Consider the following 26703-nt stretch of genomic DNA (forward strand, 5'->3'; position numbering starts at 1 on the left):
ACTCCAGGATTTAAAAGCAGTCGTCTTTAATGCATATTAATAACAACATAAAGAGGAAGGAAGCCAGGGCGGCTTTTAAAACCTCAGTGTGTGTAACTGTAACACAACTGTTCCAGCCACAGAGAGACAAACTGTTTTCAAAGAGCAGATCGTCTCTTTTTGATGTAGAAATATTTATTGTGATTAACTGACCAGTATCTCCAGTATTTCTCACGTTTGTGATCGACCTGCTGATTTAACAGAGACTTGAGGAGCAGCTATGAGTTTAACAGCAGCAGCCAGTGGATTTGTTGTCTTCCTTCTCTCTGTACAAGGTACTGTACATCTACATTTATACTGTGAGGCAGTTAGTACACTTCAGATATTCAGAGGAAGGTGAAGGTGGGTTTTTAGTAAAGAAAAACATTCAGTTTGTTTTTCTTAAAACACCAGACATTCACTTAGCTGTCCATGTAGACTGTAACATGATGAACTTTACAAGATCAAGAAATGTGAACCATTAAAGACAGTAAAGTTGTGTTTAGGTGGGTAGAATCAGTGACTGTACAAACATTAACAAAGAAAAATCCTCTAAATAATTAAAATAATTAAAATCATCACTCTGTGAACTTCTTCCATCACTCTGACTTTTTTAAACTAATCTTTTGCCAGTGTTTGTCTGCATTGGAGTAAATGTAGAGGCAAAATGACCACAGGCAGAACAGCGAGAAAATGAGTGTTTGATCACAAGAAATGACTTAATGTTGAAGATTCAAGATGGATAAGCAAAGTGTAAATTACACTAATGAATATTTTTTATATTAACAATGAGATTAACATGATTATAATGTAGAAGATTGTGGTGCTGAAGACACAGAGAATGATCACCTGACTCTGCAGTTCCTCTCAGCTCTACAGAACTTTCTGTTTCTTTCAGCTCATTATTTTGATTTTATTGCCGAAAACTTTACTGTTGTAGTTCACTTTCTGTGCTCTCATCAGCACCAGCAGGCAGATGTTTTTAATGGAATTCACTACACACTACCTGTCCAGCATGTAGTTTTCACAGAGAATCAGGTGTGGGTTGCCCCTGAGGCTCAGTTGGTGGAGCATGTGTCCTGTGTGTCCACTGCGGTGGCCATGGGTTCTATTCCAGCCTTTGCCCTTTTCCTGCATGTCATCTCCTATTTCCTGTCTTCACTTCAGCTGTCACAGGACCGCTGTGTAGGGTTTAGTAAACTTAGAAAAATGGTAAAAGGCCAGTGTTTGTTTCATCCTTTCTGATCAACTGTAGAGACATAGTGGTGCAACATGGAAGAGGATCTCCTCCCTCTGTAGATAAAACAGGTTCATTCTAAGGTAACAAAAACGCAATTCTGATTTTCAGAATATATATTACATTATATATAATATCCATGACATACTGATGGATATTATATATCAGTGTTTTCCATATTATGCCCATAAATCCCTGTAAGTCTCTCACACTGAACCTTTAACATAGTTATTTTGGGAAATGTAGTTTGACACACTGAAGCAGCTCCACTACAGATGAAAGTGTGTCTCCTGATGTTGTTTTGAGTCTGATTGTAGTTTCTGATGTGCTCTGTGTTACAGTGATACAGGCTCAGAATGACTGGGGAGTGACTTACACTTCTACTGAGATCTGTGCTGTTAAAGGATCAACAGTGGAAATAAAGTGCACATACAGTTACCCATCCAGAATAAATGAGCGTGATACTACAGTTGAGGAAACATTCTGGTTCACTGAATTGAGTGTAAATGAACGTGTGGATGTGAGAACAGACTCACAGTATGCAGGTCGTGTGCAGTACAGTTGTTATGAGAAGAGCTGCACTCTGAGAATCACAGACCTGAGAGAGAGAGACTCAGCTGAGTACAAGTTCAGCTTCATAACAAACCAACCAGGTGGAAGTTATACTGGTTCAACTGGTGTCACTTTGTCTGTCACAGGTAACATTTTCATTCATACATTTATTATTTACAAACGTTCAACATGTAGAAAATAATAACATGTGTGTTGTGTGTGTATTTGCAAGGGTGTTAACAGTTTTGTCTAAAATAACATTCCTGTTTCGTCTTCGTGAATCCAGATCTCCAGGTGCAGGTGGGCAGACTGAATTCTAGCTGGACAGAGCTGAAGTGTCACAGCAGTTGTCGTCTACCTGGTCATCCTTCCTACATCTGGTACAAAAATGGGAGGAAAATTCAGGAAGAAACATCTTCTTCTTATTCACGCTACTTTTATTATGCAGCCAGTTTTTCCTGTGCTGTAAAAGGACGTGAGGATTTCCCGTCTCCTCCAGTGTGTGAGTTTACTCCACAGTCTTCCACTAACATGACACCATCTGGTGGAGCCTTAAAACTACATGTATCTTTAATATGGAGACCCCCACTGTGACTCTTCACCAACTCTGGTTTAAAAATGAACATTGTTTTATCTTTCAGGTGTTCCTGGTCAAACCTGCTACAGAGTGACGTACACTGACAGAAACATTTGTGCCTTCAAAGGTTCATCAGTGGACATTTCCTGCACATACAGCAGTAATAATGAACAGATCACATCTAAATTCTGGTTCAGTCCTGAACATGGTCATCAGTGGCAGAGTCCCTCACAGCCTGAGGACCTTAGTGAAGACTCACAGTATGCAGGTCGTGTTCAGGTCCTTGAAACAGAGAGAGGACGCTCCACTCTGAGAATCACTGACCTGACAGAGAGAGATTCAGCTGAATATCACTTCAAATTCAAAACACGAGTATTTGAATGGGCAAACAGTTTACCTGGTACAACTCTGACTGTCACAGGTACTGATGAAGACAAACTGATATATACAACACAATACATTTCAAGTCACTGAACATGTTAAAAAACTTCAATCATTTTTTGTAATTACTGTTATTTACTAAAGCTCTTGGCTACTTTATATTTATGTGTATATACATATAATTTATTTTATAACCAGTTATAATAATATTGTTTCTTGTTGTCATGTCCAGCTCCTCAGGTGCAGGTGACCAAAGTAACAGTCCATCAGTCTTATATCGAGGCAGAGCTGAAGTGTCACAGCAGCTGCAGTCCAGCTGCTCATTTTTCCTACATCTGGTTCAAGAATGGACAGAAAGTCATGGGGAAGGAAACTTCTTCTTATACAGACGACTTTTATCCTGGAGACAACATCTCCTGTGCTTTCAAAGAACATGAGGATTATCGCTCTCCTTCACTCTGTGAGTTTACTTCACTGTGTCACCAATAAAACATCTTTATTTCAACTTAAGATGATAAAATATAATGTCATTTGTAACATGGGATAGAGGGGAATCACCACCAATGTATTATTTTTCTTTACTACACAGATTTGTTAATTACTCAATTGTGATTGGTCAGTCAGAGCATCTTCAGTTTTGTTATTTCTGCATAACAGACTGTTGCTATGGATACAGTGCTTAGATGGGTGCAATAAAATTGTTTTTAAATCCATGAAATCATTTTCATTTTTTGTTTTTTTGGTAAGTAACCATGTAATAAGCAGGATAATTTTTCAATACAACAATGTTGTTTGTCTCCACCAACCAGTCAAATTACAGTTCACATACATGTCTGTCCAGATTCATATAATTTTTCTTTTTCTTTTTGTTTTCTTCAGTGTTTACATAAATGTACATTTTTTTTTTCAAAAAATCTGAATCTTACAGGTCCTTCAGGATGCAGTCATTACCCATCAATTTTTATCCTCTGTTCTTCAATCTGCAGATCCTTCAAAGCGTCCCTCTGTGTCAGTGAGTCCCTCTGGTGAGATAGTGGAGGGCACTTCAGTGACTCTGACCTGTAGCAGTGATGCTAACCCAGCAGCTAATTACACCTGGTACAAGGAGAATGAAGACTCACCAAAAGCATCAGGACAGAACTTCACCATCACTGACTTCAGAGCTGAACACAGTGGGAATTATTACTGTGAAGCCCAGAACGGAAGAGAACGTCATAACTCCACCTTACATCTGATTGTTGTGGCAGGTAATTAATATCCTTTGCATAGACACACCAGAAAAGAAGCCATGTGGAGATACATAGGGGTAGTGGTGGGGATTGCGGCATATGGACGTTCATTAAACTCTTGAATACTGAATGAAGGCCTGAAAATGAGAATCTCAATGGGTTTTCTTGCCTAAGAATTAGTTTATATCTACAGCCACCATTGGACACATGAAGTCCTTTAACTTCCAGTGTTTGTGTTTGATCGCTGTTTTTCAGGTTCATGGAAGTTTCCAGTTGCTCCATCAGTCAGTGCTATTTGTCTGATCTTCATAATCCTCTCTGTCTCGCTATGGATTTGGTGAGCAGTTCACTTTCTCTGTGATTAAATTTGCATCTTAAAGGAAATATTCACATTTTTTCATGTCAGTGCCCAGATGTAAATATGTAATCATTCCTCCTGTCCATATTGCCTCCTGAAGAGATCCCCTCTTAAAAGTCATTTCAGTGTCAATGATGCAGGACAAAATCCACAGTCCCTCTTCTATACTACAAAGACTAAGTGTGGAAGAAAACAACTTGATTTAACTCAGAAACTTATTAGCTTGAGCTGAGCTTTAGTGTGAAGTTTCCCCAGTATTAAGATATTGGATTTTGTCTTCCATCATCTACACTGAATTGACTTTAGTGAGGGATTCATTTGCAGCCAGTTTGGACAAGAAGAACAATTTTAGCGACCAATAATTCTCTCAATGTACTTAATTATTCATTTGTTTCTTTGTTTGTTCATGTATCCGTCTGTCAGGAGAAAGAGGTCCTCACAACAACAGTCTGTGTCTGATGAGAGTCCAGACAACAGAGCAGAGGTACAAACAACAACATGCTGTTCAAAACTCATCTCACAGGTGCATCATGTCCCACTTTCTTCACCCAAATGAATCACATCCTCCTCTATCTATCACCCTCTCCTCTAGCATCCTTCTCTATTTACACCTGATCAGCTCAGGGACAAATTAAGATCATGTGCAGCCTTAAATTAAAATCTTCCTTCATCCTATAACAGTCCTCCTCCCTCTGTTGTCTAAATCCTCAAATTGTGACATTACTAGCTATTTAAAAATCCCTTCTTCAGAATTACATTTACTCTTTTACCGCAGTGTTGAGCTGCAGTGGAAAAATAGTATGAAAAAGAGGATTTTTTTTAGGGAAAGACGTAATGTAACCATGCTCCTGGTGCGTTCATACATTAATGGAACAACATATCAGTGATAACATTTTGTAAACAATGAGGCATTAAGAAAAATATGAACAATGTTACCCTCTGCTAGTGAGCAGTAGGTATTACAACAACAAAAACAGACAAATCAAGCCTCAGAATCACACAGTTCTTAGAAAATTAGGCTGAAAACTCTTTAATCTGTAGATATTTTACTGAATTATCATTTCATGCTGCAGTGAAATAAAAGTCTTATTTATTACCTTAATTTACACTTGAGTTCTTTTTGTCAAGAGTTACCAACACATGGAAAATGTAAAAGTACTCTTGCGTACATGTCCAGCAGGTGGATGAACTTCAGTACTCCAGCGTACGATTCAGGAGCCAGGCAGATGCTCTCTACTCCAACATGAGCCCAGCTCAGCCCCACAGGAACCAGGAGGAGGGTGTCGTATACACAAGTACCAAATTCACCAGAGCCCCAGGGTGAGCAGCTCTTCACTCAGGAGAATCTTTGTTTATTTTTTCTTTAATAAAATTCACATTAACTTTGAAACTTTTAATCACACATTTTCCCACTGTTTTATTATAAACTCTTTAGAATTCATGATTTTAGATTGTTGCAAGTGTTTTACAATTTTTCTCCAAAACATTTTAATTTTATTGATTCCTTCACAGAACAAGATGTGAAGTAGCTGTGGATTCCTCTGCACTGTACAGTACAGTTAACAAAAACCACTGAGTGACAACCAGACCTGGAATTTCATCATTTTCGGGCCAAAGGACACTTGGCTTTTCATCTTGTTAATATTTTGAGGGCACGGAGGCCAAATTCCAGGTCAGCAAGGCCATCAAATATAACAATTATTTTAAGAACTGAACTTAATGGTTAGAGATGATGTTTCTTTCTTTGAAATAGATGACTGAAATGGATTTTATTAGAAATATCAGAATCAGAAAAACTTCTCTAATCCCTAGGGGGAAATTTTTACAGATGCTCCAGTTCAAGAATAGAGAAATATATGAGCATAGAGGAATTTAAAAAAAAAAATAGACAATAAGTATGTACAAATATGTATAATGTACCACAATACATAAGTGAGACAATGTAGAATAAATATAACAAAATATACGATATATACAATAAAGAAAGTAAGAAATATGAGTCTTATTCTCCACTGTTAGAAAGACTTCAACTATACTGGGACTGTGAGAATGAGAAGTACCAAATCTATGGTTGTATAATAGTTTTTATATTAGTTAATAACTATATTACCTGCTTCCTCACAGCACTATATAATGTGTGCAGTTCATAAGCGCTGCCTACTGGTGAGTCATATTAATGCCACTAGTGTGGATGAGACAGAGCAGAGGGAGCACAGTTACCATGTGTCTGGTTTAGGCTGGAGTTACAGAGCTACAGAGCAAACCCATGTGATTTTGTTGTTCTTGATTCACTGTAAATAACTGTTTGTTTGTTCCTCTTTGGATTTCATGTGTAAATCTTACATTTCTTTCCTAATCCACACTCCTAAAATACCATGCTGAGTTCTGTGCTTTATGCTAACTTTGATGCTGTTTGGATGATAGTAGTTTCACTCTGGTCTGTGTTTATGTGTTTGATGCTTTCATATGTTTAATAAGCCCTACAATGTTGTAGTAACCTGTTTGTACATTTTACTGAAAGGAGTATATTGATTGTATAGTGATGTAGTTTCACTGTATGTATATAGTTATGTAGACATGTGTGAATGTATATGTATAGCATGATGTAGTTTGTCATAAGATCCCTGTTGCAAAATCTGTGTAAATGTAAACTAATGTGGAGAGTTCTTAAAATGAACTCTCATTTGTTTTTACATGTGAGGACTTCATAAAGTACCAGAGGCACATAGAAACAGCTGTTCTGCTGCGTGCATCTCTCTCACACTCTCTCCTCATTGACTGTCCCTTCACTTCCCTGTCGTCTCCCTTCTGTCTGTGGATTGTTAGAATCAGGAGGAAGTGGAATTAGGACCGAAAGTTCAGTTTGCAACAACAAAAAGCAAACGGGAGCTGAAGTCAGTAACATGTTCTGTCTGTCTGTCTGTCTGTCAGGACCATGGACAGCGCAACAGTCAGGGTGGCTCACACAACAGCGCACACAGCATGGTGTTAATTAGTGAAGATACATGTTCGGAAGTTATAATATAATGTGTGAATAAACACAGTTTATTGATCCCACAATGGGGAAATTCACACAGTACAGCAGCTCACGAAGTACAGGTAAAAAATAAACAAGTAAAAAAATACAATGTAGTAGTAAAAATAGAAAGAATAAAAATGTTAAATATATAGATTCTAGATTTTTTTAAAAAAGCTAAAGACACAGACTATATACACTACATACCCCTTCCACTCAAAGATATAAAAAGTATATGGCTATATGGACAGATTTATGGATATACTGTATATGCATAGTGCAGGATAATTGTAAACATTGTAAACACACACAGTGTGTAAGACTGTATAAAGAGAAAAAAATATAAATAATATTTCCTTGTGAATGGATAAGTGCACAGGGACATAGAGATTTGGATTACACAGATTCACTGGATGATTCACAGTATGGAGATTTTATTGCACAGAAGATGATTTAACTGTGAAAAAATAAATAAACAGTATATTGCACGGGTCAGTAACACACTATAATAAAGATGTAGCATGAAGTATATAATAATATGCATATGTTATGTACAATAGAGTGAGAGAATATGTCTGATTCTGCAGGCAAATGTGAACCAGTTGTGTCTCCCTCATGTGGTCAGAGTAGGTAGTGTAGTTCTGTAGGTCACTAGGGTCAGTGCACATCAGGGTTTAGATGAACTTCCTGTTTACTCAGACAACTCTTATTGTTCTGTTTACTACAGAAGATTGTATTTCATGTAGCAAAACTATCATCTGAAATAAATATCCACTTTTTATTTGACTTCTGACATTATAAGAATGTTTCCTGCACAGATATTTAAGAGACGGAAGAACCTTTTCTTCATTTCATCTTGAGGATGTACACTCCTCTCATCATGTGTATTAATAACATAAAGAGGAAGGAAGCCAGGCTGACTTTTAACACCTCAATACCTGTTAAACACAACTGAACCAACCAAAGAGAGACAAACTTCAGAGAGCAGCTACTTCCATTTTGAACTTGACATGTTTGTGGCGATAAACTGACACACAGTATATCTCATGTTCGTGATCGACCTGCTGATTTAACAGAAACGTGAGGAGCAGCTATGAGTTTAACAGCAGCAGCCAGTGGATTTGTTGTCTTCCTTCTCTCTGTACAAGGTATTGTACATCTACATTTATACTGTGAGGCAGTTAGTACACTTCAGATATTCAGAGGAAGGTGGTTGTTTAGTTCATAAAAAGATTTGATGTGTGATTCTTGAAACACCAGACGTTCACTTGTCTTTCTCTAAACTGAAGTATTTACAGGACGACCAACAGAGAGCTGTATCTGTTTTTTACTCCAGCAGCCTCTCAGTACTCTTAACTTTATAAATTTTATAAACTGAAGCATTGTGCACCATTACAGACAATAAAGTTGTGTTTGTGAGTATGGAAGTAGTACACAGAAATATTAAAAAACAAATAAAATAAAATAAAAATAAAATAAAATTCACTGATCGATGGAACTTCCTCCATCACTCTGACTTCCTCAGTCTCAGCTTTAGCCGGTGTTTGTCTGCATCAGAGTAAATTTAGAGGATGACACCATGATTAACACAGGAAGTACAGAGAGAAAATAACATGAGCCAATATCATCACAGGAAATGACATAGTGTTAAAGTTTCAAGGTGAATAAACAAAATGTATGTTGCATTATTTAATATTTTTACATGAAAATGTTTTTTAAATGACTGTATAATATGGAATATGTTGCTTGTAGTGCTGAACACACAGATAATGATCAGCTGACTCTGCAGGTTCCTTTCAGCTCAAGAAAACTTTTAGTATCTTGAAACTTAATATTTTGATTTTATGGCTCTAAAAATCCACTGTACACTACCTGTCCAGCACCAAACCACAAAAATCACTTTCAGATATGAACTCTGGACTAGATGCTGACAGTTTTGGGAATCCAGTGTTGGTGGGGCGACATGGCGGCCTCTGTGGAAGAGGACCTGGGCCAATAGATATAAACAGCTGATTTTAAGGAAACAAAAACACATTGATTCTCAATTCGAGGCAATGATACACTAATGAAAACATACCATTGTACCTGTAAAGTCTGTCCATGTTCACCTACATAAAACCAAGTTGGCACTATAAGATTAAAGTGAGATGGCATATTAGTCAAAGTAGTTTTGGGAAATGTAGTTTGACACACTGAAGCAGCTCCACTACAGATGAAAGTGTGTCTCCTGATGTTGTTTTGAGTCTGATTGTAGTTTCTGATGTGCTCTGTGTTACAGTGATACAGGCTCAGAATGACTGGGGAGTGACTTACACTTCTACTGAGATCTGTGCTGTTAAAGGATCAACAGTGGAAATAAAGTGCACATACAGTTACCCATCCAGAATAAATGAGTGTGATACTACAGTTGAGAAAACATTTTGGTTCACTAAACTGAGTGTAAATGAACCTGTGGATGTGAGAACAGACTCACAGTATGCAGGTCGTGTGCAGTACAGTTGTTATGAGAAGAGCTGCACTCTGAGAATCACAGACCTGAGAGAGAGAGACTCAGCTGAGTACAAGTTCAGCTTCATAACAAACCAACCAGGTGGAAGTTATACTGGTTCAACTGGTGTCACTTTGTCTGTCGCAGGTAACATTTTCATTCATATGTTCATTATTTTCAAAAATGTTCAACATCTAAAAAACAATAAGATCAATGTGTTGTGTTTGTATTTGCATGTGTTCATGTTAACAGTTTTGTCTGAAATAACATTCCTGTTTCTTCTTCATGAATCCAGATCTCCAGGTGCAGGTGAGCACATCTTGGTATTCTGGCAGGACAGAGCTGAAGTGTCACAGCAGTTGTCGTCTACCTGGTCATCCTTCCTACATCTGGTACAAAAATGGACAGAAAATTCAGTCAGAAACATCTTCTTCTTATTCAGGCTACTTTTATTATGCAGCCAGTTTTTCCTGTGCTGTAAAAGGACATGAGGATTTCCCGTCTCCTCCAGTGTGTGAGTTTACTCCACAGTCTTCCACTAACATGACATCATCTGGTGGAGCCTTAAAACTACATGTATCTTTAATATGAAGACCCCCACTGTGACTCTTCACCAACTCTGGTTTAAAAATTATCCAAACATTGTTTTATCTTTCAGGTGCTCGTAGTCAATCCTGCTACAGAGTGACGTACACTGACAGAAACATTTGTGCCTTCAAAGGTTCATCAGTGGACATTTCCTGCACATACAGCAGTAATAATGAATGGATCAGATCTAAATTCTGGTTCAGTCCTGAACATGTTCATCAGTGGCAGAGTCCCTCACAGCCTGAGGACCTTAGTGAAGACTCCCAGTATGCAGGTCGTGTTCAGGTCCTTGAAACAGTGAGAGGACGCTCCACTCTGAGAATCACTGACCTGACAGAGAGAGATTCAGCTGAATATCACTTCAAATTCAAAACAGACCGGTTTGAATGGAGGAGTAGTTTACCTGGTACAACTCTGACTGTCACAGGTACTGATGAACACAAACTGATACATACAACACAGTACATTTTAAAAAAAACAGATGACAAGTGAATGTGATTCAGTTGATGGTGATTATATCATCATGACTTTTTATTATCCACTGATCTTGTTACTCGTGCTCTTTAGTATTTCTTTTGTAGGAATTATAACAGTTGTTTTTACTTTGTTTGTTAGGGTTAGGTTGGATTAATATTTTGTCCAGTGATATTTCTGTTTTGTTGTCCAGCTCTGCAGGTGCAGGTGACCAAAGTAACAGTCCATCAGTCTTATACCGAGGCAGAGCTGAAGTGTCACAGCAGCTGCAGTCCAGTTATTCATTTTTCCTACATCTGGTTCAAGAATGGACAGAAAGTCATTGAGAAGGAAAGTTCGTCTTATACAGACAACTTTTATTCTGGAGACAACATCTCCTGTGCTTTCAAAGGACATGAGGATTACCGCTCTCCTTCACTCTGTGAGTTTACTTCACTGTCTCTCCAATAAAATATCTTTACTTCAACCCAAGATAATAAGGCAGCATGAAGTTTGTAACATGAGAGACTTAGAAGGGAGTCATTGCCACAGTGGTTATTTGTTTTTATTTCTGAATGTTGTACCTACCAGCCTCACAGACACTGATTTTCATTCATTACAATACATAGTTGAGTGTCCCAGTAGCTCATCTGGTAGAGTGTGCAGCCCATGTACAAAGTCTGAGTCCTCAGCAGCAAACGTAGATTTAGTTCTGGCCTGTGGCCCTTTGTTGTGTTTCTGTCCCCCTCTTTCTACTCTGTTTCCTGTCTATCCTCAAGCTGTCTTGTCAAACTAACTAAGCCATATATGACATGTGGCATCACTGAAGTGACTCATGAGATGAAAGTCACACGCAACGTAACATTATGTAATTTTTAGTAATGTGGTGTCCCTGGTGTCCTAGATGAAATTTAAATGTTTGAGGCGTCCATCCACCTTCTCCAGGTGCAGACATCTCTGTCTTTATAGTGTATCATAAACCAGTGGATTTACATTCAAATCACTTGGAAAATCCCCAGGCGTTTCTCTAAATCGCGAAGTGGTACTGTGCACCTCTGTATGAGTCACCAACAGGTTGTGACAAATCACCCAGATTTACCAAAACCACCTCCTATGTTTCTGATGCTGCCACAGATAACAACTATAGATGAAAACATTACATTACACTGAATGAATATCTATTGATTTAAATACAGTATGTGTCACTTTAGCAACAAACCATCAGTTTGTAACCACTGTTCATCAATCTCCAGATCCTTCAGTGCTTCCCTCTGTGTCAGTGAGTCCATCTGGTGAGATAGTGGAGGGCAGTTCAGTGACTCTGAGCTGTCGTATTGATGCTAACCCAGCAGCAAAAACTGCCTGGTACAAGGAGAATCAAACACTGTTGTTAGGATCATCAGGAATTTATCGTTTCTTGTCCATCAGCTCTGAGGACAGAGGGATCTACCACTGCAAGTCTGAGGACCAACACTCTGTGTCTCTGTTCATAGATGTCCAGTGTAAGTACAGAACATCAGCCAATCAGTGTTCATGTGTTCAGCACATTTAAATAGGTAGTTGCAATCCTTGGGCCTCAATAAAAATGTAAAAATGTACAAGACACACACACACACACACACACACACACTCATATATATTTATATATATATATATATATATATATATATATATATATATATATATATATATATATATATATATATATATATATATATATATACTTAATGTCTTCACAACTGACATATTACATATTGTGTATTCTAACATTGAGTCAAATGCCTCTCATGTTATCCCAAGATGCTCCACAGCTTCCCTCTGTGTCAGTGAGTCCCTCTGGTGAGATAGTGGAGGGCAGTTCAGTGACTCTGACCTGTAGCAGTGATGCTAACCCAACAGCTAATTACACCTGGTACAAGGAGAATGAAGACTCACCAAAAGCATCAGGACAGAACTTCACCATCACTGACTTCAGAGCTGAACACAGTGGGAATTATTACTGTGAAGCCCAGAACACAATAGGACGTCATAACTCCACCTTACATCAGATTGTTGGGGCCAGTAAGTTTCTCTAGTTGACTCATTAACAGACTGAAACACCCTGCAAACTGATTCACGAATTAAACCTTACCAATAATGGCCTGTGTCCACACCAAGATTTTGCGACGAAAAATCTTCTCTTCTATTTTCCTGATGAATACCCATCAAATTCTGTTGCCTGAAAAAAAGCAGCAGTGACAAAACCAGCACATTTTTGAAAAATTCAAAGATTTTAATTAGAGGTGCTCGAAGTTGCTGCAAAAACAAAACAAAACAAAACAAAACAAAACAAAACAAAACAAAACAAAACAAAACAAAAAAACAAAAAACAAAAAACAAAAAACAAAAACAAAAACAAAGACACTGGGTGCAGTACGTTTTCTCAACTTATCTGCTGCAGACCATCTCTCCACATTGGGAAGAACTGACAACAAAAGATGCTGGCACACAGGCCCCATTTTCTCACAGATAATAATATAATAAAATTGAATTTAATTGAATTATTTTGTATCTCTCTACAGTGTCTCCACTTTGGAAGTCAACACCAATAACAAATATCATCAGGTTCACTCTGGTCGTTGTGATGCTGATTCTTCTGCTTCTGTTTTGTCTGTGGATGAGGTGAAACTACAAAAAATAATAGTTCCACCATTCATGTTTTATATACTAAACTTATCTTTTCTATTTACTCCCATCTATTTGGAATGTATGTCAAACTTTTTATTTGTTTGTTTGTTTTTGGACTCAATTCAGGAAGAAGAAAACTCTCAGCTCCACCACTGAACCAAATGATCCCATAGAGACTGTGGAGGTGAGAGAGAGTTTGGGCCACAGTGACAGAACTTACTCTGACAAAGAGTTACAATCTGTTGACTCAGAAGTTCAGAGGAACTCTTTTTGTTCTTAATATATGATGTCATAAAGACAATTTACATGTAATTTGAACAGTAAGATCTTCAACTGCAGATGTCTTTTGTACCAAAGAGCAATTTCAGGAAACAGATTTTCTCTCAACATGTCTGAGTGGATTTTAATATCAAATCTAATTGTATCCAAATTCCATTCATGAGGCCTTTGACTCTCATCTTGTTGTCTCTTCCCATCAGTTGAAGGAGGAGGAGCAGGAACACTCTGTGTGACCGTCAGTCAGGTTTGAATCTGCTGCATGAAAAAAAAAAATGACTCAAAACAACTTCACAGTTCAGTTTCTGAGAAATTACTGTGATTTTCCTCAGATGCAGTCAAACCAGAGGAGACTCACCTGGATGGAAACAGAGAAGTTCAAACGTGAAGTAGTCCAGTGGAGAGTGAGGCTGTGGAGGATGAGGAGGATGAAGATACATTTATCTTCATCTGCAAAAGTTTTTATGTTCAGTTTTCACCAGCAGCAGCAGGTAGCAGAAAATTTGAGTAGAATGTAAGCTCTATTTTTACCTGTGCAGGTACATTATTACATATGTTCAGGACTGTGAAATGTTATTTTAAGCTTTAATGTGATAAATTACTTTTAAGAAAAGTAAAATACTGGTAAATACTGGTAAGGCTCTGTCACATCACAGCTGTGCTGGAAGAGAAAGACAATAAGGTCTGTTCAAAACAGACAAGGATTTTTTTTGTTAAATTTTGCAGTAGTTTTGGTGGAAACACTGCTGCTTTTGTCTAAAGGGGCCTCCAAAATCAACAAAATATCGAAGTTCCTTGTAGTAGCTTTAAAGGAGAAGTGTGTGATTTCCAGTGGCATCTAGCGTTCAAACCTTAGATTGCAACTAAGAGGATTTACCCCGACACTGCCCCTCTCTCACCAAGAGTACGGTGGCCATCAGCGGACAAAATGGCGAGCGAAAGCTATCTCACAACAAACTACAATTATGTGTGTATGATGAATTACTGCCAGTCAAGGTTCACAACGCTAAATGGTCTGCCAGCAATCACCCGCGTCTATCCTCCCCATCTACTTCCGTGTTTACGCTGCGGCATCTACGAAGGTTGCCATGGGCTTCCCAAGACTCACTGTTAGTGCAGTTTGTCCGCTCTGCGCTGCCGTAGATGGCACAGGATGATGATCTCCATAAGTCGACCCAACCGTATGTAACTATAAATGGCTATTTCTAAAGTAACGGGAACATATAGATTTTATATAGAGTTTACGTTGATTGATAATAATAAATAACATACTTATATGTAATACATCTCATTTATGTACATAAATTCCTGTAATTATTACACACTGGTCCTTTAAATAGATTTAAATCAAACATGAGCTCAGCTCTATCACACTTTATTAGCTGTAACATTTTCAAAGTACATTTCATTGACTGACTGTAATAAACATTCAGCCTCCACAACATCTCTGTAGTTTGAACATCATTTCAGTTCCCTCTCACTGCTGCAGAGGGCGACAGTGTGCAGAAAGTTTTGGATTTCAGCTTTAAACATAGTCTTTTTCTTTTTATCATCCAGAATGAAATTTGTATTTATCAGTAATGAACACAAATAAAATGTTAATCAGTTTGTAAATCTGCGTTATTTGACTTATTTCTCACTTATTCAGGCCATTTGGAGTTGACTGGTGCATTTCTCATGATTTGTCCAGAGATAAAAAATTGTAATGAACTTTAAACAAAAAATATACCTGATTCAGCAGTTTGCCTTGATGGGACAAAAATGACAAAGAACCCAAAAACAAATTGAAAAACACTCTCCTAAACTTAATCAGGCAACTAAATCTACAAGCAGATCTCCAGGACTCATGACAACAATGACTGTGTGTGTAATTAGATTGTTTGCCAACACATGACAAAATAAGTGAATACTCTAATTTCATGATGTTATTTGCTAACAGGACATTTGAATAGGAGACAGTTAACATTGTTGAGTCGCTCATGTAGATTTATGCATTAATGTGAACATGTTTAAATTCAGTAGCAGGAAATGTGACTCAGCAGTGACTCAGGTTCTTTGGGAAGTTGGTCCTCCAGCTGTGGATGTCTGGAGAGCTAACATGGAGTGTACTGTGTCACATTTTACATTTGGTATACAAAATGTATTTGTGGTATGAAATGTACATATTTAACTATTCACATTAGAGACCAAATTACACCTTCAGTTTCTGAGCAGCTGGAATGAATCACAGCGAAAAAGACATGATTCAACCCTTGCTGTCCTGATGACTCGTCTTTGGGCCAATGTTAAATTGAGTGTTTGCTGATATGGTTCTGCTTTTATGCATGGTAGTCATTCTTTACTCACTTACTTACTATACACTTACTCTGAATTTAATGCGACAAGTTCAAAAAAGTTGGGACAGGGGCAACAAAGCCTGAGAAACTTGTGCAATTCTCAAAAACACCTATTTAGAACATTAGACAGGTAAACAGGTGAATTGGTAACAGCTCAGTCATTCATAAACATGGATGAGGTGAGGTTCAACACTTTGTGGAAAACAGTCTGGACAAATAATCCAACAGCTGAAGAATGTTTCTCAACACAAAACTGCAAAGACTTTAGGGATTTCACCACCTACAATCTAGAATATCATTAAAAGTTTAACAGAAGCAGAGAAATCTCTGCACATAAGCAGCAAGGCTGAAAATTAACATAAAGACTTTAAAGTCATAAAAAAAAAGGTTTTTCAAGAATCACAGAGATTAGAATACAGTCATGAATGTGTTTGAAAAAAACAAAACAACAAACAAACAAACAAACAAACAAACAAACAAAAAAAAAAAAACGTTCCAGTAATATTACAGATTAGAAGAAGCACATGTCCCATCTGCTAACATGAAGGGGGAGGGATTTATGACTTATACTGCAGTGAGCCACCAGGGTGCAGTCAAGATGATCTGGCTTCACTTTTGTTGTGATGTTGTCCATCTTATGTCAGTGGTCCTGACCGGATGAAGATGAGCATGTTAGCATGTTAGCTTTAAGCCCCTCTATAAACCTACAGCCTCACATTAACATTTTAAAAACACATTTTAGCATATTGATTTCCTGGCTAATGGTTTTAATTAATGGATTGGCTGCTTTACGTAGCAGCACTTTGTGATGCTAACACCAGTCTTTTTTTTAATCTCAGTATCTCAACAATAGTTTTGCCTTTGTTCTTCTTTTATCTTTATGCTGTTGGTCTCATGGGCCATGTGTGTCTTATTTCACCTGAATAGCTGCACCAACTGTCTGCAGTCATGTGGAGGCGGGTTTATCATTAACACTATCAAGTGCACCTCCCATCTCAGTTGTTTAAACCCACAACTCCTCCAGACCCACAAACAAGAAACTGTAATGTATCAACCACACCTTACCATTTTTGTTGTGTACTTTCCTCCAATGAAAAATTTAGGCGCTCTACCAGGCCACGCAATGTCTTTCATCAGTACTTTCCAAAAACTATATTTTAAGAAGTCTTTGTCTAATCTGCAAAAAAATAACTAAGAATCATTTCTTCATTTCAACATGGGGATTTAGAGGCATTCGTCTGTTCATACATAATAAAGAGGAAGGAAGTCAGGCTGCCTTTTAGCACTTCAGTGTCTTTTTGAGGAGGAAGACCACTTCCTCCTTTTTATTTTTTTTAATTTCTTAATTTTATTTATTTGCACACATATAAAATACATTAATGAAGAAAAGAAAAAAAAACTAATATATAAATGTGTCAGGAGAGGTCAGGAAGCCACAGACTTACACTAGGGACCTCCCCTCCTTGTAAGAAAAAAACAAATCGAAACAACAAATGAACACCATAATACTAATCAAAACAACACTCACATAATTTAATAAAAACAATAACTACCAGAAACATACAATGAGCAAAGAAAAAGAGAAAAGAAGAAAGAAAAAAAGGAAGAGAAAGAAAAAAATCCCCCAGAAAATAGTCAAGACATAATTAATCCAGTGACAACAAAACAAAAAAAAAAATTGACTTTTTAATATTTAATGAGAGCTTATTAAGTTCAAACCATTTTGTAATTCTCACCAATTCCTCATTTGTATTATATACTAGAGTGTGTAAGTCAGTATGTGATAAAATCATACTGGTATCATCAGCAAACAAAATAGGCAAAGAAAAATTTACAAACTAATGAAAAGTCATTAATATAAATATAACGGTCCCAAAATTGACCCTTGTGGTACTCCACATGTTATATGAACTGTACTTGAGGCACTGCCATTTAATAACACATATTGCTCTCTTTCCCTCATATAACTAGTGAGCCACTTTATTGTTTCACCTTGGTAACCATAGTGTTTTAATTTGGCCAACAAAATATCATGGTTAACAGTGTCAAATGCTTTGGAGAGATCTAAAAACATACATAGTGCAAATTTATTCTCATTTGTTGCTGCTTGTATTTTATCCACAAGTTGTAAGAGTGCCATTAAGGTAGAGTTTCCCTTTCTGAATCCATATTAATGTTCATATAAAATATTGTACTCATTTAGATGATTTAATATCCTGGTGTAGATTAATTTTTCCAAAATTTTTGAAAAGCAAGGCAAAATGGACACAGGGCTGTTGAAAAGTGAGTTGGATCACCATTTTTGAATAAGGGTATAATTTTTGCTTTTTTAAGGTCTTTGGGAACAACACTGGTTGCAATAGAACGGCCTAAAATGTGAGTGAGAGGTTCCAATATGTAATTAGATACCTCTTTTACTAAAGAACTTGTAATTTCATCATGACCAGCAGCAGTGTTTTTAAAATTTTTAATTATATCTCTTACTTCATTTAATTGTGGTGGCTCAAATTGAAACATACATCTATATTGTTGTTTTGAGAAATCTAAAGGACAACCTGAAGTATTATCAATGTTGTTAGAAGGAGAATCACCCACTTTTGCCAAAAGATTATTAAAGCCACATGAAATTTTGTATGGATCATTGATTAATTTATCTCCCATTAGAAAATGTGAAACAGAGCTTAATGATGTTTTATTTTTCTTATTTAGTAGTTGATTAATAACATTCCATGTAGATTTTATATTATTTATGGATTCTTTGAATGTCTTTGTGAAGTATAATTTTTTTGCCGAGCGTAAAATGTATACAAATTTGTTTTTATATGTTTTATATTCTTTCAAATTTAATGGAGTTGGGTTTAAAATATATTTCTTGTATAACTTATTTTTTTCAAAGAAGATTTTCTAAGACCTTCAGTAAACCAGGGTTTTTGAAAATCTCTCGTCATCTTTTTGGTCTTTTTAAGTGGAAAGCTATAACTATATTTTAAGAAGTCTTTGTCTAATCTGCAAAAAACAATCATTTCTTCATTTCAACACGGGGATTTACAGGCATTCGTCTGGTCATGCATAATAAAGAGGAAGGAAGTCAGGCTGCCAGTCAGTGTCTTTTTGAGGAGGAAGACCACTTCCTCCTTTTCAGACATAGAAATGTTGATGGTGATTAACACACACTCTCAGACATTTCTTATGTATGTAATTGAGCAGCTGATTTAACAGATGTGAGGAGCAGCTATGAGTTTAACAGCAGCAGCCAGTGGATTTGTTGTCTTCCTTCTCTCTGTACAAGGTACTGTACATCTACATTTATACTGGAAGTTAGCAGTTAGTTTGGAGGAAGATGTGTTTTTAGTAAACAACTATTTTCTTTGTGATGTTCTGCTATGTGATGTGATCCCTAAAACACCAGACATTCACTTATACTTCTTTAAATTTAAGTCTTTACAGAACAAACAACAGAGAGCTGTGTGATTTTTACACCAGCAGCATCTCCGACTGTACAAACATTTAAAAAAAAAAAAAAATTAAAAAAAAAAAAAAATCCTCTAAATAATTTCTTGAGTAAGGTTGGTCACTTCCTGCATCTTTCTGCCAGACCCAACACTAGCCAGCGTTTGTCTGCATGACATAAATTTGCACAATTTGTAGTTTTAAACAGGGTTTAGCAAAATGATGTTTAAAATGAGTCAATGTTTTCAAATTAAAAAGAGCTATGTTGCATAATTAGAAACTAATCTGAGTTTATGTATGGTAGTAGTACGAGAGCCTTGCTTACCAAAGTTAAAATATATAAATAAATCTAAAAATGAATTTGAATCATCAACAACTGAGCCCTCTAACTCTGTCGCATCGTGATTTAAAGATCCTCTGTATTTGAGGTAGTTTGTCCCCTCAGAGTTGCTGTAAAGCAGGAGCTGGCAGTGACGCTGCTGCTGCTGGTCATTGTCCTGTGTCTTTATTTCTCATTTATTATCATTAAATCTGCTCAGTGAGGCAAACCCAATATGTTAGATTGGTGGCAGCTGTGTTTCTTTTCTGTGGGCTGCTGTTAGTGTGTTTATTTCAATCATGTCTGTGTTACTGTTTTCTTAGCTTAGCTTCCTCAGTATAGCTAGTCAGCTAACCAACAATGATACTGTCATCCATTGTGATGTTTCACTGTTGATATTATGTATCTACGTATATGTGTATATATGTAGGGTAACAAGCTTGTTCAGCAGTTACTGGGGCACAGAGCAAAAGGAGGCGGGACTTAGGCAGGGTAATTGGGAAAGTCACAATTTGTGGTAGTTTTGTTGACTCCTCGTCCTTTTATCAGTCATGAGGAGAAGGAACGAGTAAGACACTGTTGTGCGACTTCATCCCAGTGCAAAACCACACATGAGCATCATAGCTTCAGCTGCTAACGTTAGCTTTTAGATGGAGAAGTCATGATGTCACACACTTGACACCTGAGTCTGTAGTCTCACTGATTAAACAATATCACAGGAGAGGGAGTGCTGTTGGACTGAATATCATCTCAACTGTGATTCGGTCGTAGGCACGAGGCTGCAGGCCGAAGGCCCAAGATAATAACAGCTGTACTGATATTCAGACTGACAGCACAACCTCAAGTGCAATATTGCTTTTATACAAAAGTTAAACTAGCACCATTTATTAGTTAACAGTAATAAGCGACAAGATATTGTGATTCCTTTGCTTATTTACTCATTTATTTGACTCTGCTTACACAAGTAGTTACACAAATGGACTAGGCTGTTAGGCTAGGTAAGACTAGGAAGCCAGCAACACATAAACATGTTCCTGCACACTAATTTGCAGCTTAATATAGGTTGACACGTTCCCGCAATATTCTTTTATTCACTTCACTTCTTCACTTCTTCACTGCGTCCAGACTGTCTTCAGTTTCCTCTTTTTTAATGAAGTGTTGATGTTGAGTCTTGAGACTGCTTGAAAAGGTCAAACCTGTTCTGTTTCCAGACTCTGGTGCAGTTTGTTTGTGGTTTGAAGGTAAATGTACCAACCACAGGATTTTATGATAGCAGATATCTGACTTTAGCAGGATTTCAGAAGCTAAATTACTAATGATCTGTATAAGCTATCTAGTTTTTTAATGTTTGTTCATGCTCTCCCACCCAAAAACAATTTGTCTTTGTCTTACACTGACTTAAAGTGAGATGACACAAGAGCAGAAGTTTTGGGAAGCAGCTCCACTACAGATGAAAGTGTGTCTCCTGATGTTGTTTTGAGTCTGATTGTAGTTTCTGATGTGCTCTGTGTTACAGTGATACAGGCTCAGAATGACTGGGGAGTGACTTACACTTCTACTGAGATCTGTGCTGTTAAAGGATCAACAGTGGAAATAAAGTGCACATACAGTTACCCATCCACAATACATGAGCGTGATACTACAGTTGAGGAAACATTCTGGTTCACTGAACTGAGTGTAAATGAAGGTGTGGATGTGAGAACAGACTCACAGTATGCAGGTCGTGTGCAGTACAGTTGTTATGAGAAGAGCTGCACTCTGAGAATCACAGACCTGAGAGAGAGAGACTCAGCTGAGTACAAGTTCAGGTTCATAACAAACCAACCAGGTGGAAGTTATACTGGTTCAACTGGTGTCACTTTGTCTGTCACAGGTAACATTTTTTCCTAATGTTCAACATATTAAAAACAATATTATCAGTGTGTTTTGTGTATTTGCAAGGGTGTGCTGACTGTTTTTCCCTAAAATATCATTCCTGTTTCTGCTTCATGAATCCAGGTCTCCAGGTGGCCAGATTGTATTATGGCTGGAAAGAGCTGATTTGTTCCAGCAGATGTCGCCTACCTGATCAAACTTCCTACATCTGGTACGAGAGTGGACAGAATATTCAGTCAGACAGATCTCCTTATTATTCTTTTCTCAACTTTAATTATGCAGACAGTTTTTCCTGTGCTGTAAAAGGACATGAGGATTTCCCGTCTCCTCCAGTGTGTGAGTTTACTTCACAGTCTTCCACTAACATGACACCATCTGGTGGAGCCTTAAAACTACATGTATCTTTAATATGGAGACCCCCACTGTGACTCTTCACCAACTCTGGTTTAAAAATGATCCAAACTATTGTTTTGTCTGTCAGGTCTTCTTGGTGAAATCTGCATCAGAGTGACGTACACTGATAGAAAGATCTGTGCCCTCAAAGGCTCATCAGTGGACATTTCCTGCACATACATCAGTTTTGGAAATATCACATCTAAATTCTGGTTCAGTCCTGAACGTGTTCATCAGTGGCAGAGTCCCTCACAGCCTGAGGACCTTAGTGAAGACTCCCAGTATGCAGGTCGTGTTCAGGTTCTTGAAAGAGAGAGGAGAGGAGAGGAGAGGAGAGGACGCTCCACTCTGAGAATCACTGACCTGACAGAGAGAGATTCAGCTAAATATCACTTCAAATTCATAACACGAGGGTTTGCATGGGGAAGCAGTTTTCCTGGTACAACTCTGACTGTCACAGGTACTGATGAAAACAAACTGATACATACAACACAGTCCATTTTAAAAAACAGATGACAAGTGAATGTGAATCAGTTGATGGTGATTATATCATCATTTTTTATTATCCACTGGTCTTGTTACTCGTGCTCTTCAGTATTTCTTTTGTAGGAATTACAACAGTTGTTTTTACTTTGTGTGTTTTTGTGGATGAATATTTTGTCCAGTGATATTTCTGTTTTGTTGTCCAGCTCTGCAGGTGCAGGTGACCAAAGTAACAGTCCATCAGTCTTATACCGAGGCAGAGCTGAAGTGTCACAGCAGCTGCAGTCCAGTTATTCATTTTTCCTACATCTGGTTCAAGAATGGACAGAAAGTCATCGGGAAGGAAAGTTCGTCTTATACAGACAACTTTTATCCTGGAGACAACATTTCCTGTGCTTTCAAAGGACATGAGGATTACCGCTCTCCTTCACTCTGTGAGTTTACTTCACTGTGTCACCAATAAAACATCTTTAGTTCAACCCAAGATAATAAGGCAGCATGAAGTTTGTAACATGAGAGACTTAGAACAAAATCATTGCCACAGCGTTTTTTTGTCTTTATTTCTGAATGTTGTACCTACCAACCTCATAGACACTGATTTTCATTCATTTCAGTGCATAGTTCAGTGTCCCTGTAGCTAATTTGGTAGAGTGTGCAGCCCATGTACAACATCTGAGTCCTCAGCAGCAAATGTAGATTTGGGTCTGGTCTGTGGCTATTTGCTGTGTTTTTGTCCCCCTATTTCTACCCTGTTACCTGTCTATCCTCAAGCTGTACATTCAAACTAATTAAGCCACATATGTCATGTGGTATCACTGAAGTGACGCATGAGAAGAAAGTCACGTAACATGGACTTCTTAGTAATGTTTTGTTTTTCACATTGGACATGAGCCTTGGTGTCCTAGATGAAATTTAGGTGTTTTTTTGAGGCGTCCATCTACCTTTTCCAGGCGCAGACATCTCTGTCTTTATAGTATATCATAAACCAGTGGATTTACATTCAAATCACTTGAAACTCACTCTAAATCGCTGAGTGGTACTGTGCACCTCTGTATGAGTCACCAACAGGTGGTGACAAATCACCCAGATTTACCAAATCCACCTCCTATGTTTCTGATGCTGCCACAGATAACAACTATAGATGAAAACATTACATTACACTGAATGAATATCTATTGATTTAAATACAGTATGTGTCACTTTAGCAACAAACCATCAGTTTGTAACCACTGTTCATCAATCTCCAGATCCTTCAGTGCTTCCCTCTGTGTCAGTGAGTCCATCTGGTGAGATAGTGGAGGGCAGTTCAGTGACTCTGAGCTGTCGTATTGATGCTAACCCAGCAGCAAAAACTGCCTGGTACAAGGAGAATCTGTGTTTAGGATCATCAGGAATTTATCGTTTCTTGTCCATCAGCTCTGAGGACAGAGGGATCTACCACTGCAAGTCTGAGGACCAACACTCTGTGTCCTTGTTCATAGATGTCCAGTGTAAGTACAAGACGTGTGTTCAGTACATTTAAATAGGTAGTTGCAATCCTTGGACCCTAATAACAAATGTAAAAATGTACAACATATATAATTACATATAAATTTAACAACAGACATATTGTGCATTCTATGATTGAGTCAAATGCCTCTCATGTTATCCCAAGATGCTCCACATCATCCCTCTGTGTCAGTGAGTCCCTCTGGTGAGATAGTGGAGGGCAGTTCAGTGACTCTGACCTGTAGCAGTGATGCTAACCCACCAGCTAATTACACCTGGTACAAGGAGAATGAAGACTCACCAAAAGCATCAGGACAGAACTTCACCATCACTGACTTCAGTGCTGAACACAGTGGGAATTATTACTGTGAAGCCCAGAACACAATAGGACGTCATAACTCCACCTCACATCTGATCATTGTGGCAGGTAAGTTTCTCCTGCTGATTAAAAGACTAATAAGGGCCTATGTCCACACAAAGGAACTGTGACAAAATGAGATTTTTTTTTTTTTTAATTCAGAGATTTTTAATTAGAGGTGCGCGAAGCGGCAGAAAAAAAGGCACACTGATCCAAACCAAAGATGCTGGGTGCAGCACCTTTTCTCTGCTTCTCTGCTGCAGACAATCTGTCCTCTTTGGGAAGAATTGACAACAAAAGATGCTGACCCTCAGAAAAAATCATGGACACAGGCCCTAAGGTCTCATACATAATAATAAAATAAAATTGAAATGAACTAAATTCTTTTGTATCTCTCTACAGTGTCTCCACTTTCTCCACCAAATGATCCCATAGAGACTGTGGAGGTGAGAGAGAGTTTGGGCCACAGTGACAGAACTTACTCTGACAAAGAGTTACAATCTGTTAGCTCAGAAGTTCAGAGGAACTCATTTTGTATTTAATATATGATGTCATAAAGACAATTTACATGTAATTTGAACAGTAAGATCTTCAACTGCAGATGTCTTTTGTACCAAAGAGCAATTTCAGGAAACAGTTTTTCTCTAAACGTGTCTGAGTACATTTTAATATCAATTCCAGTTGTATCCAAATTCCATTTATGAGGCCTTTGACTCTCATCTTGTTGTCTCTTCCCATCAGTTGGAGTCTGGTCCTGATCATATCAACGTCTCAGCCTTGAACAGCGTCACTGCAGCACAGACTGAAGACACAGAGGAGCAGGAACACTCTGTGTGAAGGTCAGTCAGGTTTGAGTCTGCTGCATGAAAAAAAAAAAAACAACAACTTAACAGTTCAATTTCTGAGAAATATCTCATTGAAACTTTCTGTGATTTTCTTCAGATGCAGTCAAACCAGAGGAGACTCACCTGGATGGAAACAGAGAGAAGTTCAACAGTGAAGTAGTCCAGTGGAGAGCGAGGCTGTGGAGGATGAGGAGGATGAAGATACATTTATGCATTTATAGCAGAAAATTTGAGTAGAATGTAAAGCTTTATTTTTACCTGTGCAGGTTCATTATTACATATGTTCAGGACTGTAAAATGTTATTTTAAGCTTTAATGTAATGAATTACTTTTAAGAAATACTCATCGCTCTGTCACATCACAGCTGTGCTGGAAGAGAAAGACAATAAAGTTTGTTCAAAACAGACAAGGAAGCACAATATTTCAGCATGTACAGAATACATTTAAAGCTACTACAAGGAGTTTTTACCTGGTCATGAAACAGTCTCAATTCATCACTGGTGTCTCTATATGACCTACATAAGGTAAGGAGAGCTTCTGTGAGAAGATGAGTTATTTGTGTCTAGTTGTTCTTAATGTCTGCCACCAACCAGATAAAATGAGCCTGTGTTTACATTTTCACAGACAAAGTTACAGTGAGTCATATGTTAGCCTGTTAAAAAGAAACGGTAGGATTTTTATTTGAATTAATTTATTTTTTATGTTAAATTTTGAAGTTCTGGTGGAAACACTGCTACTTTTGACTCATGGAGCCTCCAATATAAACATGAGCTCAGCTCTTTCACACTTTATTAGCTGTAAAATTTTCAAAGTACATTTCATTGACTGACTGTAATAAACATTCAGCCTCCACAACATCTCTGTAGTTTGAACATCATTTCAGTTCCCTCTCACTGCTGCAGAGGGCGACAGTGTGCAGAAAACTTTGGATTTCATCTTTAAAGAAACTCTTTTTCTTTTTATCATCCAGAAAAAAAAGTTTGTATTTATCAGTAATGAACACAAATAAAATGTTAATCAGTTTGTAAATTTGTGTTGTCATTAAACATCCGAAGTCATCATGGTATTTTAAAAATGGGACTTACTTTCTTACTTTCTCATGGAGGTCATTTTTTCGTTGCAGTAAGGCCACGTTCAGGTTTTGGTCAGACCAGAAGGGACTGGAGGACTCAGAGGAATATGTTGTTGATGACCCCTGCTGTATGCAGTATTTTAGTTGTGCACACAGTTTTATCATTTCAGCAACAGCAATCAGTTCAATAGCAATAAAATAGAGGTTTTGATCTTCCGTCCAGAACGTCACAAATTACAGATAC

General features: G+C 37.6%; 1 protein-coding gene across 1 annotated transcript; it reads left to right on the forward strand.

Annotated features, from left to right (window-relative positions):
• The first annotated feature begins 1290 nt into the window (after positions 1–1290).
• On the forward strand, positions 1291–26367 carry LOC146329476 (uncharacterized). Its single transcript, XM_084714429.1, has 23 exons — positions 1291–1313; positions 1517–1953; positions 2094–2309; positions 2449–2805; positions 2998–3225; positions 3752–4012; positions 4250–4331; positions 4776–4836; positions 5533–5672; positions 10152–10165; positions 10515–10871; positions 11112–11339; positions 12151–12399; positions 12698–12958; positions 21369–21818; positions 21944–22156; positions 22302–22673; positions 22903–23130; positions 23944–24186; positions 24351–24611; positions 24945–24988; positions 25284–25381; positions 25485–26367. Exons 1-22 carry the CDS (start codon positions 1291–1293, stop codon positions 25377–25379), a joined length of 4821 nt encoding a protein of 1606 aa, XP_084570555.1. The 3' UTR covers positions 25380–25381; positions 25485–26367.
• Positions 26368–26703: the final 336 nt, after the last annotated feature.

This window comes from Lutjanus erythropterus, chromosome 3 (genome assembly GCF_056507025.1).
Source record: "Lutjanus erythropterus isolate fLutEry1 chromosome 3, fLutEry1.hap2, whole genome shotgun sequence".
Classification (NCBI taxonomy): domain Eukaryota; kingdom Metazoa; phylum Chordata; class Actinopteri; order Lutjaniformes; family Lutjanidae; genus Lutjanus; species Lutjanus erythropterus.